We start from the raw sequence: 14,578 nt of genomic DNA, 5'->3' as shown, positions 1-14,578 counted from the left end.
AAACCCAAGGAGGGGTCGCTATGAGTCTGGTCCAATTCGACAGCATTGAGTTTGGTTTGATTTTGGTTTGGGTATAAAACAATATTCTGTTGTGATCCATGGGGTTTTCATTGGCTAACTTTTCGAAGTAGGTTGCCAGGCTTTTTTTCCTAGTCTGTTTAAACCTAGAAGCTCCAGTGAAGCCTGTCCACCATAGGTGAGTGACCCTGCTGGTATTTGAAATATAGTGGCATAGCTTCCAGCATCATAGCAACATACAAGCCACCACAGTATGACAAACTGACAGACACAGAGTGGTAGCTGAATTAGATAATCAACCCTTAAACTCAAAAGCCAAGACCAATCAGTAATGATGGTTTTAAGACAGTCTTGCAAAGAAGGAAGGAAGGAAGGGAGAGAGAGGGAGGGAGGAAGGTTCTGCTAATTATCACCAAGGAAATACATACAAACAGATTCTCCATCACCCATAGTGAAGATATTGATTTGCCCTGGGCTGACTTATAATAACCAAATCTGTTCATCTTTCAAATTATGAAGAATTTCACAGTATCTTCCTCATAATTTTTTTATTCATAAACCTGTAGTTTGTGCATGTTTAACATTTTAATGCAGAGGATTGAGGAACCAGGACTATTTTTTCCTTGTTGGTGTATGCTTCACCTTCTGAGTAAAATATTTGCAGGGTTTGTGTGCTCGCTCTTTAAAAGTTGGAAAGGGAAATTCTTGAGAAAACAAGTAACCAACATGAAACCCTAACAGAGTCTGGGGCTGACATTTGCAGAAGGTCTTGCTCCCTATTTGACTTCCCAAACTTTGTAAGAGAAGAAGCAAGTATGTAAACCAACCTAGTTTTACTTCCTTATGATAATTAAATAGAGTCAGACTCCTTTGGCAAAGAGAGCCGTGCTAAGTCTTTGCCTCTTTTGAAGCACCCAGAATGTCTCATAGGTATCAAATGTCTGCTGCCTTGCATTTATAAAGGTGATGACAATACCACTGCTGTGGTGGTATTCCTGGTGGTAAAGAATTTGCACTAATGAGTTCACTCTGCCCTCTCAGTGCCAATGGAAGCCACTTCATAGATGGAGGGATAAACAAGGCAAAGGGTCCAGATTCTACTGCCTGTCCAGGGAGTGACTATGGTCTTGTTGGCCTCATTACCACCACCTTCTAATCAACCACATGCCAGGTTCCCATCAGTGAAGAGTTGAGAGAGTTGGCCTTATCAATCCTTTTAACTGATGATATCCATTGGCAGGAGATTTTTAAATATAGTCATTCAGGACACCACTTCCTCTGATATCTTTGGCCTCTTCTCCCTGTTCTTTATTTTTGGATTTGCAGAAATGTCAGGATAGCCAGGTATCAGTGACAGGAAGTTTCAGACTGTAAAACAGTTCCTGGGCTATGTGTAACTCTGAACCCCTCAAAGGCTCTGCTTTCACCAAGCCCTAACAGGATGAATGAACAGCTAATCCCTTGATTCAATGAAATCTATTTCTGATGCTGGGGGAACCCAAGGGCCAAGGAGAGGCCACGGCCTATCACACTAATCCACACACCAGTTTCCCCCTTACAGATTATACCCACTAGTCTTCACCTGCCAGGTTTCCACAATGATAAGCCTTCTATGCACTAGCAAATTTGTCAAGAAGATATCATTTTCTCTGCAAATTCTTGGATTCCCTCAACATCAGGTTCTTGTCTATCACCTGTGAGAGCCATGAACTTACACAGACAATGGGACTCATGGAAAGGTGTCCTAAGCAAGGGGTCCACATTCTTTCCCATTCTACACTCTTTTCAAATTTTTCAAAACAATCTCAATTTCAAATAACCTGTTCTGTTGTCTCCTTTCTGTCTGATTATCTTCAGAAATTGCCGAGGTGACCTAGATCTGCATTGCCCAACATGGTAGCCATTAGCCACATGTGGCTATTGTGCACTTGAAATGTGACTTGTCCAAATTGAGATGTGCTATAAGTATAAAATATAGAGCAGATGTTAAAAACTTGCTATGAACAAAAAGAATGTAAAATATTTTACTAATATTTTTTCAATTGCTTACATAAGATGGTATAATGGCAATATTTGCTGTGTTGTTGTTGTTATGTGCCATCGAGTCAGACCTGATTCATAGTGACCCCTCCTTGGGTTTCCGAGGCAGTATCACTATGGAAGTAGATTGCCCCATCTTCCTTCCGAGGAGTGACTGGTGGGTTTGAACCGCCAGCCTTCTGGTTAGCAGTCAGAAGGCTGGCGGTGGTACATTAAGTTAATTAAAATATGTTAGTAAAATTAACTTGATATTTTCTGGGTTTTTTCTTAATACTTTTTAATGTAGCTACTAGAATATTTTAAATTACATATGTGGTTTATATTTTTATTTCCACTGTACAGTGTTGTCCTAGACATTCCAATAGCTCAGAGTCCAAATTACTAGAAGGGGCACAAAAATCCTTCCTCCAGCCACGTGCCTGGAGTTTGAGTTCAGGAAAGAGTAGCCTGTGCCCATGTCTCTCCTCATCTCCTCTTCACCCAACATCTCATAGAAAAAATCCCTGCATATTGAGGCCGTCAGAAATGCCATCATCTTCACTTTCACAGGTTTGCAATTCCCATCTTCCCTCTTTAAAGTTGAAGGAAGAAGATAAGACAAGACAGAGGCTCTCTCTTCTTGTGAAGTCTCATTTTGCTATAATTATTATATATTCTTATTAAGATATATTATTATTAAGAAAGGGTGTATGTGAACCATGGTAGCACTGGTTTCCAAAATTTAAACCAAATAACTTCTGAATGCAAATGCACCCAGTTTAGTGCCTGACACACAGTAACTCATGAAGGATGAAGGTGAATCTTGACTCTCAATTCCCCGATAGAGAAACATGGTTGGAGTGCTTACCATCTTTGCCTTTGCAAGACTTAACAACAAAGGAGCTGCTCAGCTCTGTCTTTGATATTGTGTATTTCCCAACAGACTCCATTTTCAAATTTATAGTCACACAGCTTAATTAATAATAGTGTAAAGGCTGGTCTCTGTGAAAATAAGCCTTGCAACACCTATGAAAAAAACAAGGACAATGAGAACAGTTACACAGAGGGAGGGCACCTGTGTGCATATTCCAGAGAATTAAAAAAAAAAAAAATTAAAAAAGGAGCCAGTTACAGCAGTATTGGGGGTTAGGGGCTAGTAAAGTACAAATTGTGCCAGGTAACATATGATTGCTTTTTTCTCTTCTCCTCGATGGAAAGAAAATTAGTGCTTCAAAGGAATACAAGTAGATGGAATATTTTCTTGAATTCCTGAGAAATATTGGACGAATGTCGTACGAATTTTATTCAGAGCGTTAACTGAAACATGCTCAGAGAAAGGGAGGTGGTGCAGTCTGGGAGAATGAAGCTTTACTGTCAGCAGAGCTGTGCAAGCTGGATGGGCCCCAGTGGGAGGGGCCGCCCCAGGGTTTGCACATTTCCCACTGTGTATCCACAGGGGGCTTCACCAAGGTCTTCAACTCTCGATGTATCTTAAACTAAAAACTGAAATGAAATTAAACATAAGTAGCTAAAATTTAAATGTTAAATTCCCAGGGCATAATTTCAATCAAGAGTCTTTGCCAACCACAAAGTAAGCCTATCTTCTTGAACAGCCTTCCCCACTTTCAATAGTGGACTGCTGACTGAGATGATTCCTATGCCAAGTGCAAATATTACTGTGAAATCTGCAAAAGCCAGGAACTCTGTAAGGTGAAAACCTGTAAGAGAAGGAAAATTCAGATATTTTCCACTAAAACCAGCTATAAAAAAGACTGCACCCTATTAAAGACAGAAAAATTTGTAAGTCCCGGAAAAACAAGGCAGTCCCATTAAGATCCAGCTCTCACAGGTTTCACTGTACAAAAGCTTCTCTTTGCCCCTCACCTGCCTCTGAACCTTCTGTCCCCACCCACCATCAGCCTGTATTTCGCTAACTGCACCCAGTGGCTGCCCAAAACATGCTTCTTCACTGAACCGATACCTCCCAATGTTTAAAAATAAATAAATGAACATTCATAATTTTCTTTTATAGAGTTTCCATGTACAGGAATGGATTTAATATGCATTGGCTGAAAACTCACTGGATGGAATGCAGGTCTCTTTTAGTTACACAGTCTAGTAATTGAGTTTCTATATTTGTGCCTTTTTCCTCCCCCCCCCCCCCCCCCCCCCCCCCGAGGGCGGCCCGCCTCCTCTTTCCTTTTTTTTTTTCTTTTCCTCCCTTCCCTCCCTTTCCCCGCTCAAATCTGAATTGGCTCCCTTGTTTCTGTACTGCCTTTCCCCTCCAGCCCACTTGGCCTGTTTATTTCGAAAGCCCAGCACCTGCATCCCATGTCCTGGCCATGGGGCCTGAACAGTGAAAGAGCAATACACGTTCTTCTGCTTGAAAATGAGACCACTAACAAGGGTGGAAGGCCATGCTTATTGGAAGGGAAAGCAGCTTTAGGATTGAAGGATAGGGTTGGTTTTGGAGATTTACGTTGTGAAAGCATCAGCATCTAGAAATGAGAGTTAATGAGATGGCCCTCAAAGTGGAATGTGAGCCCCAGAGAGAACTTGGGGGAACACCACTGTTTATAGTGAAGGGGGTCTGCTCCCTGGACAGAGAACAAGAAGCAAAATGCCATGGGAGCTGTCCTAACTGTGAGTTTGAAGGAGCAGGTGGTCAGCATGCAGCAAAGTATCCATAGGATGTGGTAATAAGACATTGGAAAGAGTCATTTCAGTGGAGTGACCAAGGAGCAGAAATTAGAAACATACTTTTTCATTATCTACTAATGAGGTATGGAGTCCCTGGGTGGTTCAAATCGTTAATGCACTTGGCTGCTAACTGAAAGGTTGGGGGTTCAAACCTACCCAGAGGAACCTCAGAAGACTGGTGATCTACTTCCAGAAACTCTTCCATTGAAACCCTATGGACCACAGTTCTACTCTCTCACGTGTAGGGTCTCCATGGGTCAGAGTTTACTCAATGACAACTGCTGTTGTTTTTGTTTAAGGAGGTTATCTAGTGCCATGAATTCTGAAATATCTTAATTATCTATTGATAATTAAGAGCTAATACATAATAGCATCATACCAATGTCAATTTCCTGCTTTTGACAATGTGCAGTGCTTATGTAAGATGTCAGCATTGGGGGAAGCTCTCTGTACTATTTTTTGCAACTTCTTGTAAGTCTTAACATATTTCAAAACAAAATGTATTTTTAGAAAAGAGTTAATATGACAAGGCATATCCAAAAACTCACACTCAACCCTCCACACCGGCTGCAGCACTCTAACTGCTCAGAGGCACCCTCTTTTTCTTCAAAGGACCCAGGCTGCCCCCTTCATTCACCCCTGAACTATCAGCTTCTCATTAGCTGGATATACAATGAACATTGGAAGGGCCCTGCGGTCAGCTGACATGGGCTCTCAAAAGAGTTTGTGGCACTGGCTTGCAACCTTGGCCTGTCTAAGCCTCAGTGTTCTCATCACTGAGGTTGGGTCTCAGGTCCCAAAGCATGGCCACTAAGCCAGGATCTGCTTTTCTCTCTTGCCCTTTCAGGATGCTTCAATTGCACACAGATTCCACATGATGAGAGAGAAACAACCTGAAAAGTTCAACAGCAGGTAAGAGGCCATGGCCCCTGTAGGCCTGGCTGCTCTGCCCGCCTCAGGCTCCCAGCTCAGCCTGACCAGACCCAGGCCTTCCACCTTTCTCATGGCAAGGGACCATGCTTTCCTGCCACGTGGCCAGAAGAGTTTTCATTTCCAAGGAGAAAAGTGTCAGAAACCTGCCACACCCTGGCTGCCTGTCCCTTTCAAAGGATGCCATACAGGGGAAGGGGTTGGAAGGCAGAAGAGAGAGCCATGGGGTGCCCACCTGGAGGTGGGTTTGCTCTTGGCTCACTGGAACCCCAGTCCGGGGACATCAGTGCTCTCTTGAAACAGGTCCCCCAACCCCAGTCCCAGCAACTCTTCTAGGAAAGGTAGAAAGGGGTTTCCAGAGACCTTCAGCTTCTCTCCATCCCAAAGAGGAGGGGACAGCAGCTTCTCCAGATGCAGGGCTGGAAGCACCCAGAGTGCTGCCTCCCAAGACAGTAGAGAGCAGCCACTGAGAAGCCTGTTGTGACCCCTGCAAGAGCAGGAGCCCACCAGGTTCCAACCTCAGCCTGGGCATCTTGTATGAAGTCTGAATGTCAGGTCCAATGAAAGGAAAGAGAATACCAGGTCATTTACAAACAAAACAAAACCCTTCTTATTTGAGGGAGGGATTTGGGAGAACTGAGTTGTGACAGGCATACACTTACCTCTGATAAGATTCAATTACCCTTCTCCCATCTCTCTTTTTCCATCTCCTTGGCTAATTCTTATCCTTTCGCTTTCCTTTCTGTGGTACCATTTCAAGAGGACCATTGGACCCCAGTCCCACCCTCACGCTAGTAGGTGGGGGAGAATTATGATTTGGACTTGTCTTTGAGCCTGAAGGGATTGACTTTTATTTAGCCCATGGGGTTCTCTTCAAAGCAAAGGTCAGGATGTTATCTGAAGACAATCACTTAACGTCCACCGCCCCCAAAGAACTCCCTCATTTTCTTTTCTACTCCTTTCCCCAGACCTCACAGCCTGGAAGGTTAACCAGAAGAGGCAAGTCTTTGGGGCATCAGACAGTGATCAGCAGCTCCAGTGTTGCTAGGATTTGCGTTCAGTTCCCATCACAGGCATGTTCCTTCTCACTCTCTCACATGCAAAACATACACACTCACTGAACGCTATTAACACATATGCTTTCAGTCCCTCCTCCTACTCCATTCACAGATTTACAAATCAAATGAATCCCCTCTCACAGTCTTTCTCATTCTCAATTACACACACAATCCTACACTTCCACCTATTCCATAGACTCTTAAAGTACTCTTTTCACACAGGTACTCATATACATATTCATGCACACATGCCTGTTAAGATGCTATACATATGCTTGCTGAAATCCCTGGGGATTCTATTCATTCAGTCATTATAGTACTTTTTGAAAATGTATCATATATAAGGCATGTTGTATAGGTGTTTTGGACAGAGATCTGTATGGGAATCACAGTCCAGTGGTGGTGACAGACTGGAGAGCAAATATGCGTGATGACTTGTATAAAGCGATGTGAATAGAGGTGAGCTATAGGAACCCTGGAGCCTCTGGGTGGTACAAATGGCTAAAGCTCTCAGCTGCTAATCGAGAAGGTTCAAGTCCACCCAGTGGCATCTTGGAAGGAAGGTCTGGTGAGCTACGTCCAAAAAATCAGCTATTGAAAACAGTATGGAGCCCAGTTCTACTCTGACACACCTGAGGTCACCATGAGTTGGGGTCAGCTCCGTGACAACTGTTTTTTTGTTTTATTTTTCAAAAAATGGGAACACAAAGCAAGGCATGGATCTTGGCCTTGAGGATTTTCCAAAGGCAGAGATGTCTGAACGAAAACAAGTATGCATTTGCTAGGCTGAAAAAAAGGAGCTCTGGTAGCGTAGTGCCTAAGGCACTTGACTGCTAACCAGAAGGCTGGAGGTTCAAACCCACCAGCCACTCCTCAGAAGGAAGGTTGGACAATCTACTTCCATAGTGATACCACCTTGGAAACCCAAGGAGGGGTTGCTATGATTCAGGTCCAACTCAATGGCACATAACAACAACAACAACAACAGGCTGAATAAAAGGACTGGACCGCCCAAGCAGAAGGAACTGAATGTAGAAAAAGATACAAAGGAGTGAGCGAGCACAGCATGCTTGGGGAAGAGCGGGTCGTTCGGTATGGCCAGTTGTACGGCTCCTGGCATGGGAGCAGATGAAGGGAGGATTTTTCCATATTCTAAAAATCAATATACAGGTCTAAATATATAGAGCAATTGTCAGTTATCCACATGTGGAATTATGCAGCCTGAATTATATAAATAAGGTGTGTGGGGGGGGCGGTATTCACTTACCCTTCACTTTTCTCTTGTGAAGGAGCTCTGGTGGCTTGGTGCCTAAGGCATTTGACTGTTAACCAGAAGGCTGATGGTTCAAACCCACCAGCCACTCCGTGGAAGGAAGACCAGGCAATCTACTTCCGTAAAGATTTACCACCTTGGAAACCCAGTGGGGGTCACTGTGAGTTGCAATCGACTCAATGGCAGTGGGTTTGGTTTTGTTTTTTTCCCTTGTGTGTGTTTTAACATGAGTTCGATCTAAATACAATTAAAATGAACCTATCAGAAAAAAAGAAAAAAATCTGCCCTCTGCATTTCAATGCAAGCACAAATTCACTGTGATCTGAATTACTGTTTTTCTTTCCCACGTCCCAGTTCCCATTGACAAGACTGCTCTTTGTGGTTAGGTTCATACCTCACCTTTCACCTGGTTGAGTCAAGGTAGTGAGTTTGCCTGTGACGCAGGGCACACGGATTTGCATGTCAATCCATGTGTTAATCCATGCGCTAGCTTAATAAGTGAAAACACTGTGAGATAAAGGTGGCTCTTGCTTCACAAGGTCACAGAACATTTCCTATTAATAACTTTGGGTCTGTTCTGCTTCCACCCTGCCTGCATGCAAATGTTGGAAAATAGCCTGGAGTGCCCAGTGTGTCCACAGAGAGGCAGGCGAGCAGCCATTTTCTCAAGACTTCCTTATTTAGCAATGGAGATGGTTTTAAATAGGCAGGTGGTTGTTGCCATGGTTACCCCATTACACCAGCGGCTAAACTTAGGAAGGGCCACAAGGGATAGGAAGAAAGCTTGATACCCAGGATTTGGAAATGTAAATGATATTATCAAACAAGGCTTCGTTTTACTTGGCTGAACTTAGGTTCTCTAAGAGTAGTCACTGCTTGGCTGGAAGCCCTTGCTACTGATGCCCTGACTGGGCCCGCAGGCATAGCCCTGAGGTTAAATCTAACCAAACCAAACCCACTGCCATGGAGTTAAATCTAAACCAAAACCAAACTCACTGTCGTAATTGTTTTGATTTGTTTTCTACAAGGGAATGTGACTAGCAATGCCTAGAATTCATCAAGAAACTTGAATCCTTTGAAGGGCTCATTCAGTTTTCTGGGCTATTCTAACAATATTTTTATTAAAATTGCGGTAAATACATATCTAACAAATCATTTGCCTTTTTGACATTCCTCACAGGTACAGTTTAGTGACATTAGGTATGTTTATCATGTTGTTCAGCTGTTACCATTATCCCTTTTCAGATTTTCCCTTTACTTTTAGCAGAAGCTCAAGGAGCTCTGGTGGTGTGGTGGTTAAGGCATTTGGCTGCTAACCGAAAGGTCGGTAGTTCAAACCCCACAGCTGCTCTGTGGAAGAAGGATGAGGCAGTCTGCTTCCATAAAGACTTGTTGTTGTTGTTGTTGTTGTTGTTATGTGCCATCGAGTCAGACTTGACTCATAGCAACCCCTCCTTGGGTTTCCGAGGCAGTGTCACTACAGAAGTAGATTGCCCCATCTTCCTTCCGAGGAAGATGGGGCAATCTCTTTCTGTAGTGAAGACTTACAGCCTTGCAAACAAATGGGGGTCACTATGAGCTGGAATTGACTCAGCAGTGAGTTTGGTTTTAGCAGAAGTTCGTATCCCCTAAACAGTATCCACATTCCTATCTCCCACCTGGCCTGGTAATCACTAATCAACTTTGGCCTCTATGCACGTGCCTACCTGAGATATTTCATATAAATGGAATCATATACTATTTGTCCCTTTGTGTCTGACATATTTCACTCAACATAATATTTTCAAGGTTCACCCATGTTATAGCGTAGTGCCTAAGGCACTTGACTGCTAACCAGAAGGCTAGCGGTTCAAACCCACCAGCCACTCCTTGGAAGGAAGATGGGGCAATCTACTTCCATAGTGATACTGCCTCAGAAACCCAAGGATGGGTCGCTATGAGTCGGGTCCGACTCGACGGCACATAACAACAACAAATAGCATATATCAGTAGTTCATTTTCTAACAAGAATTCTCAACCTGGGGTGCCAGGGCTTCATAGACTCTGAGAACACCTTGAAAATTTATGTAAAGTATTGAATGTATTTTTCTGAGGAGAAGGTCTGTAACTATCAGAAAGCACTTAAAGGAACCCATAACCCCTAAATGGTTAAAAGTCACAGTTCTGAGGTCTCTTTGAATTCTAAAGAGACAACAAGTTATGATTATACTGCTGAGGTTTCAGGAAATTCTTCCCCCAGTGGCCTCTCTACACGGGTTGTTGCCAGGGAAAGTCATTGGTTACACAAAATGAAATTATGCTCCCTGATGGAATAGCTTTGTTAATGGAGCAAGAACCAGACCCAGAGATGCAGGAAGATGAGCCAAGTGTGATGGGCAAGGGAAAAAAGTCTTTAAGGGAGAAGGAGATGGGGCTATTTTTGGCACCTTCTACTTTTTCCTCATTGATATGCTAATTATTAATGGCTAATGTAGGCATGCTATGGAAATGATCATGTCATTTTTGGTATAAACAACAGAAGAGATTCAATTGAACTGAGTTCTTCCGAACATGTGTTAGGTGTGCTAGGATACAAGAGTAAATAAGACATGATCCCTGCCTTCAAGGAATTCATTGTCTAGCAAAGAAGGAAAAATAATTCTGAAGTATTTTTTATAAAATTATTTCAATATATAAGGAAGTTGCATATAGTAAGTCATATAGTCCACAGGAAGTTGTAGAGTATATAGGAATTTGTTAGTGGTTATATCCCAAAAATCATCTGAAAACATTTACAGTACAGAAATAGTGCTATACGGAACCAAAATAAGAGCAATTATCATTTTTTGTGCTCGTATTGGATAACAGGTGGTGAACTAGGTTCTTCAAACACATTAGCTTGTTTACATCTCAAAACAAACAACCCTACAAGGTAAATATTAGCATTCCCAATTTGCAGATAAAGGAACTGAGGCTGGGAAAAGCTAAGTCATCTAACCACCTTATTAAGTGGTGGAGCTCATTTTAATTCAACCTAGCTCCCAACACAAAGTTCAAGCTCAGTTTGCTGCGCCTGCTGTCTCCATGGGTTTTGTGCAGCAAACACCTAGCGAATACCAGATACTCTGATAGCACTTTGTACATGGTCCCAGTCAGTAATAATAACCTGCCAGGGTAGGTGCTCAATTTAGAGATGAAAAAACTGAGACCAAGGAAAATTGAGCTATCAGCGACTCCATCTACTCTTTTTCTTTTTTCATGATAACAAGGTTTAGTAGGTAAACAACAGGTTACAATTCAGGTTCAGGAATGCTCAGGATACAATTCTTTGATTAGGACAGCCTCCCCTCTGCCATGTCCATAGACATGCCTCTCTTTGGCCTTTGACCTCTTGGCCTAGCCTCCACCCTGCTTGGGCCAGTGTTACAAAGCTCTTTTAGCTGTGCCAAAAGGTACACAGAGGCACCCTACTCCACCAGGAAGACTCCTGACCAAAGTTACTCAGCTTTCTTGCTCTGTGGGCCGGCAAGCCCACCACTCGGTCTCATGCCGGTCTCTTGGTTCTGTTCCTTCCACTGCCATCGTTTCTTTGCCATCTCTCTTTCCTCATCTCAACACAGGATCTCAGGTCAAAGGACGCACTCCACTCCCAGCTCTTGTCTGTCTTGATGGTAGTGAGATCCCCAACTCCATCCACTTTTATAGATTGTCTCTGTGGGAAAATACCTTCTGAGTTTCAAAGGAAAGGCCACAGGACATACTACCCCTCTTTGCCCGTGTGGTATGACTCTTCTTCTTGGTTAAATGTCCACAGCAAGGAGCAGAACCAGCTACAAGATTTGTGAGGCCCAGTATACAATGAAAATGTGGGGCCCTTGTCCAAAAATTAAGAAGTTCAAAACAGTAACAGCAGACAGAACATTAAACCAAGTACCAAACCCTTCTAAGCTCAGGGCCCTAGGCAACAACACAAGTCTCACGTCTCTGAGCTGGCCCTGGTAAGCAAAGAGGACTTAATAAAAAAGAGGGACATTTGCCAGAGCTCACAGAGTTGGGAGTTTGCAATAGAGGCAAAGGAAGGAGTTTCAACTAGTAGAGGAGAGAGAAGGATTATGAGTCCTTCGACCAGGCAGAGTCAGTACCAGTAGAGATGCTGAGGATGGCACCAGTCTTCCAGGTCCCCAAAAAGAAGTTCTCTGAAATGTTTCTGATTAAGTCTCTGCAAAGGCTTTTGTACGCATGGTATATGTACATACATATTAAAAAAAAAAAAAAAAATTCACTGCCATTGAGTCTATTCCGACTCATAGTGACCCCCTTAGGGTTTCCAAGGAGGTAACTCTTTATGGAAGTAAATTGCCCAGTCTTCCTTCCATAGAGTGGCTGGTGAGTTTGAACCACCAACCTTCTGGTTAGCAGTCAAATGTCTTAGGCACTATGCCACCGGAGCTCCTTATATATATATATGAAGCTACCTAATTCCAATATCATTGTCAATGAGTGTCCAGAAAGAGAGGTCTAACTATGGAATTTTTTCATTGTTGGTCAGAAACTCAGAGCACTTGAGGACTGTTATTCCAAACCTGCTGAGTGTCATACACTTGACTATGCCCCTCAGCAGTTGAGGCTGAAGCAAAATAATTCCTGCTAGGCCTTTCAAAGAGACCGGAGGAGTATTTCATTCCTACCAGAAGCTGGCCACCTTTCCTGAAAGCCTTTGGGGGAATGAACAGACCCTGGAATGTTAGTGTTCTTGGAGTCAGGCCCATGGAGTAGCTGATGAGGGGTTCCCCAACAGCCCTAATGTAGCTAGAGTCCTTAAGAGGTTGGAAATACATCTTGCAAATAACTAAGCACTGAATTGATATTTATAGAAGGAGGCAGCAGGGTATAGACCAAGTTGGCACCAAAACCTGGCTCTAACACTTACTAGCTGTGTGACCTTGAGCAAGTTACTTAATCTCTCTAAGCCTTTGCTTCCTCTTCAGAAAATCTTGCAAGGTTGCTATAAATATTAAATGAGGTAATGTGAAAGGTCATGGTACATAGTAGGTTCTCAATAAGCATTTGGTTTTGAATATTGTTGCATAGAAACCACAAGGTAAGCATGCCTTTGTGCCAATAACATGCTTTGGAAGACGGGCAAGTGGAATTTAATTATTATAGGGTCTTTGCTCCACTGACATGTTCCTTAAACTGAAAAGTTGGAGGACCACTATACTAAGGATACTCCTACAGTATAGCAGATCTGTCCAAATCATTTCTTAGTGGGTGGAAGTACATACCAATATGCACACCAACTAGCTATGGGACAAAAGTTGTAGAAGAAATTCCCTTCACTGGCTCCATGGATGTCCAAGAGGCAGAGGTTTGGAATCTGAGTACCAGAGATTCAGAATCCAAATGTTAAGTCCAGACTAGATGCAGGATTGCAGTAGAGGATCACAAAACCCAGCTGCAATGGTACCAGGAAGAACATGGCAGGAGTAAGGGAGAAATACAGACAGCTGCCCTGTGCTCCATGGATGCTTATGGCTCACCAATTGGAATCATGCAGCACAGCTAGTGGGTGTGTGGATGGGTCAGGGCAGTCAGTGCCGGGAGATGTGACCACTCTTCCTTCATTAATGCCTGCTCTCCCCTCACCCATTGCATACCTTTTCCTCACTTTGAATGAACAGAGATGTTCTACTGGAGACAAAATAGACAACAGGAAACCTGAAATTATGAAAGTCTGCAAAGGAAAGGGCCTCCTCTCTCTCATACTTGTGATATGTTCTGCAGTCATGAGCATAGAATGTATCACCATTTAGATAAGATTTTCATTTTTTATGGAAAAATTAAACCTTTCTACATAATTCTTTCCAGAAGTCCAGTGAGGTACAGGCCAAATGTTTGACTTTCCTAAAGTGTACAACAGCAGGGTTAAAATTCCATGCCATTGGAATCTTCACTCTGTGCCCTGAATTGGTCTTTGCCTCCCCTCATTTAATTCCCAGCACTTGAAAAGAGACCTGCCTTGGGCACCCAGCAGTCCAAATTATCTGCGCCTGTTTTCCTTAATATATCAAAAAAATTTTTTGAATACTTGAGATTCAATAGATCCCCAAATGAAGTTGGTTGTAGCATTGTCTATTTTTATTCCTATCCCTGAAGGTATTTATAAAGGAAATGCAAACCTTACCCTTCGTGTTGAAGAATCTTTGACTCTTCAAGTCATTTCTGACAGAGCAGCTTACTAATTACTTGAATGTTTATGTACCAACCCACAAAAAATGCTTTGTCCACCACTCTCCCCTCTCCTGCTTGGGAGAGACACAGAAAGAAAAATTAATAAAATTTGTCTTTCTGTTTTTATTTTTGCACCAGGCTTTCATCATTATGCAACTGCAGAAGACCAGGGGTTTTTTGTTTGTTTGTTTTTGTTTTTTTGACCGGACTATTTGTTTACAGGCAGCCCTTGATTGTTTGCCAAAATAAGGGAGCAGCAAAATTCATCATCTAAAGCTGTGATGGATCAAAAGTCTTAGAAGCCTCTTATTAATATTTGTGTGCCCATCTTTCTGCTCTAGAAATTCACAATATTTTAAATAATATGAAG

The 14,578-nt window shown here is 42.8% G+C and overlaps 1 protein-coding gene across 1 annotated transcript in view; it reads left to right on the top strand.

Annotated features, from left to right (window-relative positions):
* Window positions 1-14,578, top strand: part of DGKG (diacylglycerol kinase gamma) — a 245,632-nt gene that overhangs the window by 109,385 nt on the left and 121,669 nt on the right. Inside the window, exon 19 of the mRNA XM_007935972.2 lies at window positions 5,585-5,649. Coding sequence (XP_007934163.1) covers window positions 5,585-5,649 — 65 coding nt within the window. The remainder of the gene's footprint in view (window positions 1-5,584; window positions 5,650-14,578) is intronic.

The sequence above is a fragment of the Orycteropus afer genome, unplaced genomic scaffold (genome assembly GCF_000298275.1).
Source record: "Orycteropus afer afer isolate SDZICR_OR568_19922 unplaced genomic scaffold, OryAfe1.0 scaffold00032, whole genome shotgun sequence".
Taxonomy (NCBI): domain Eukaryota; kingdom Metazoa; phylum Chordata; class Mammalia; order Tubulidentata; family Orycteropodidae; genus Orycteropus; species Orycteropus afer.
The sequence above is the reverse complement of the archived record's forward strand: the minus strand, read 5'-3'. Positions and strand labels throughout refer to the sequence as shown.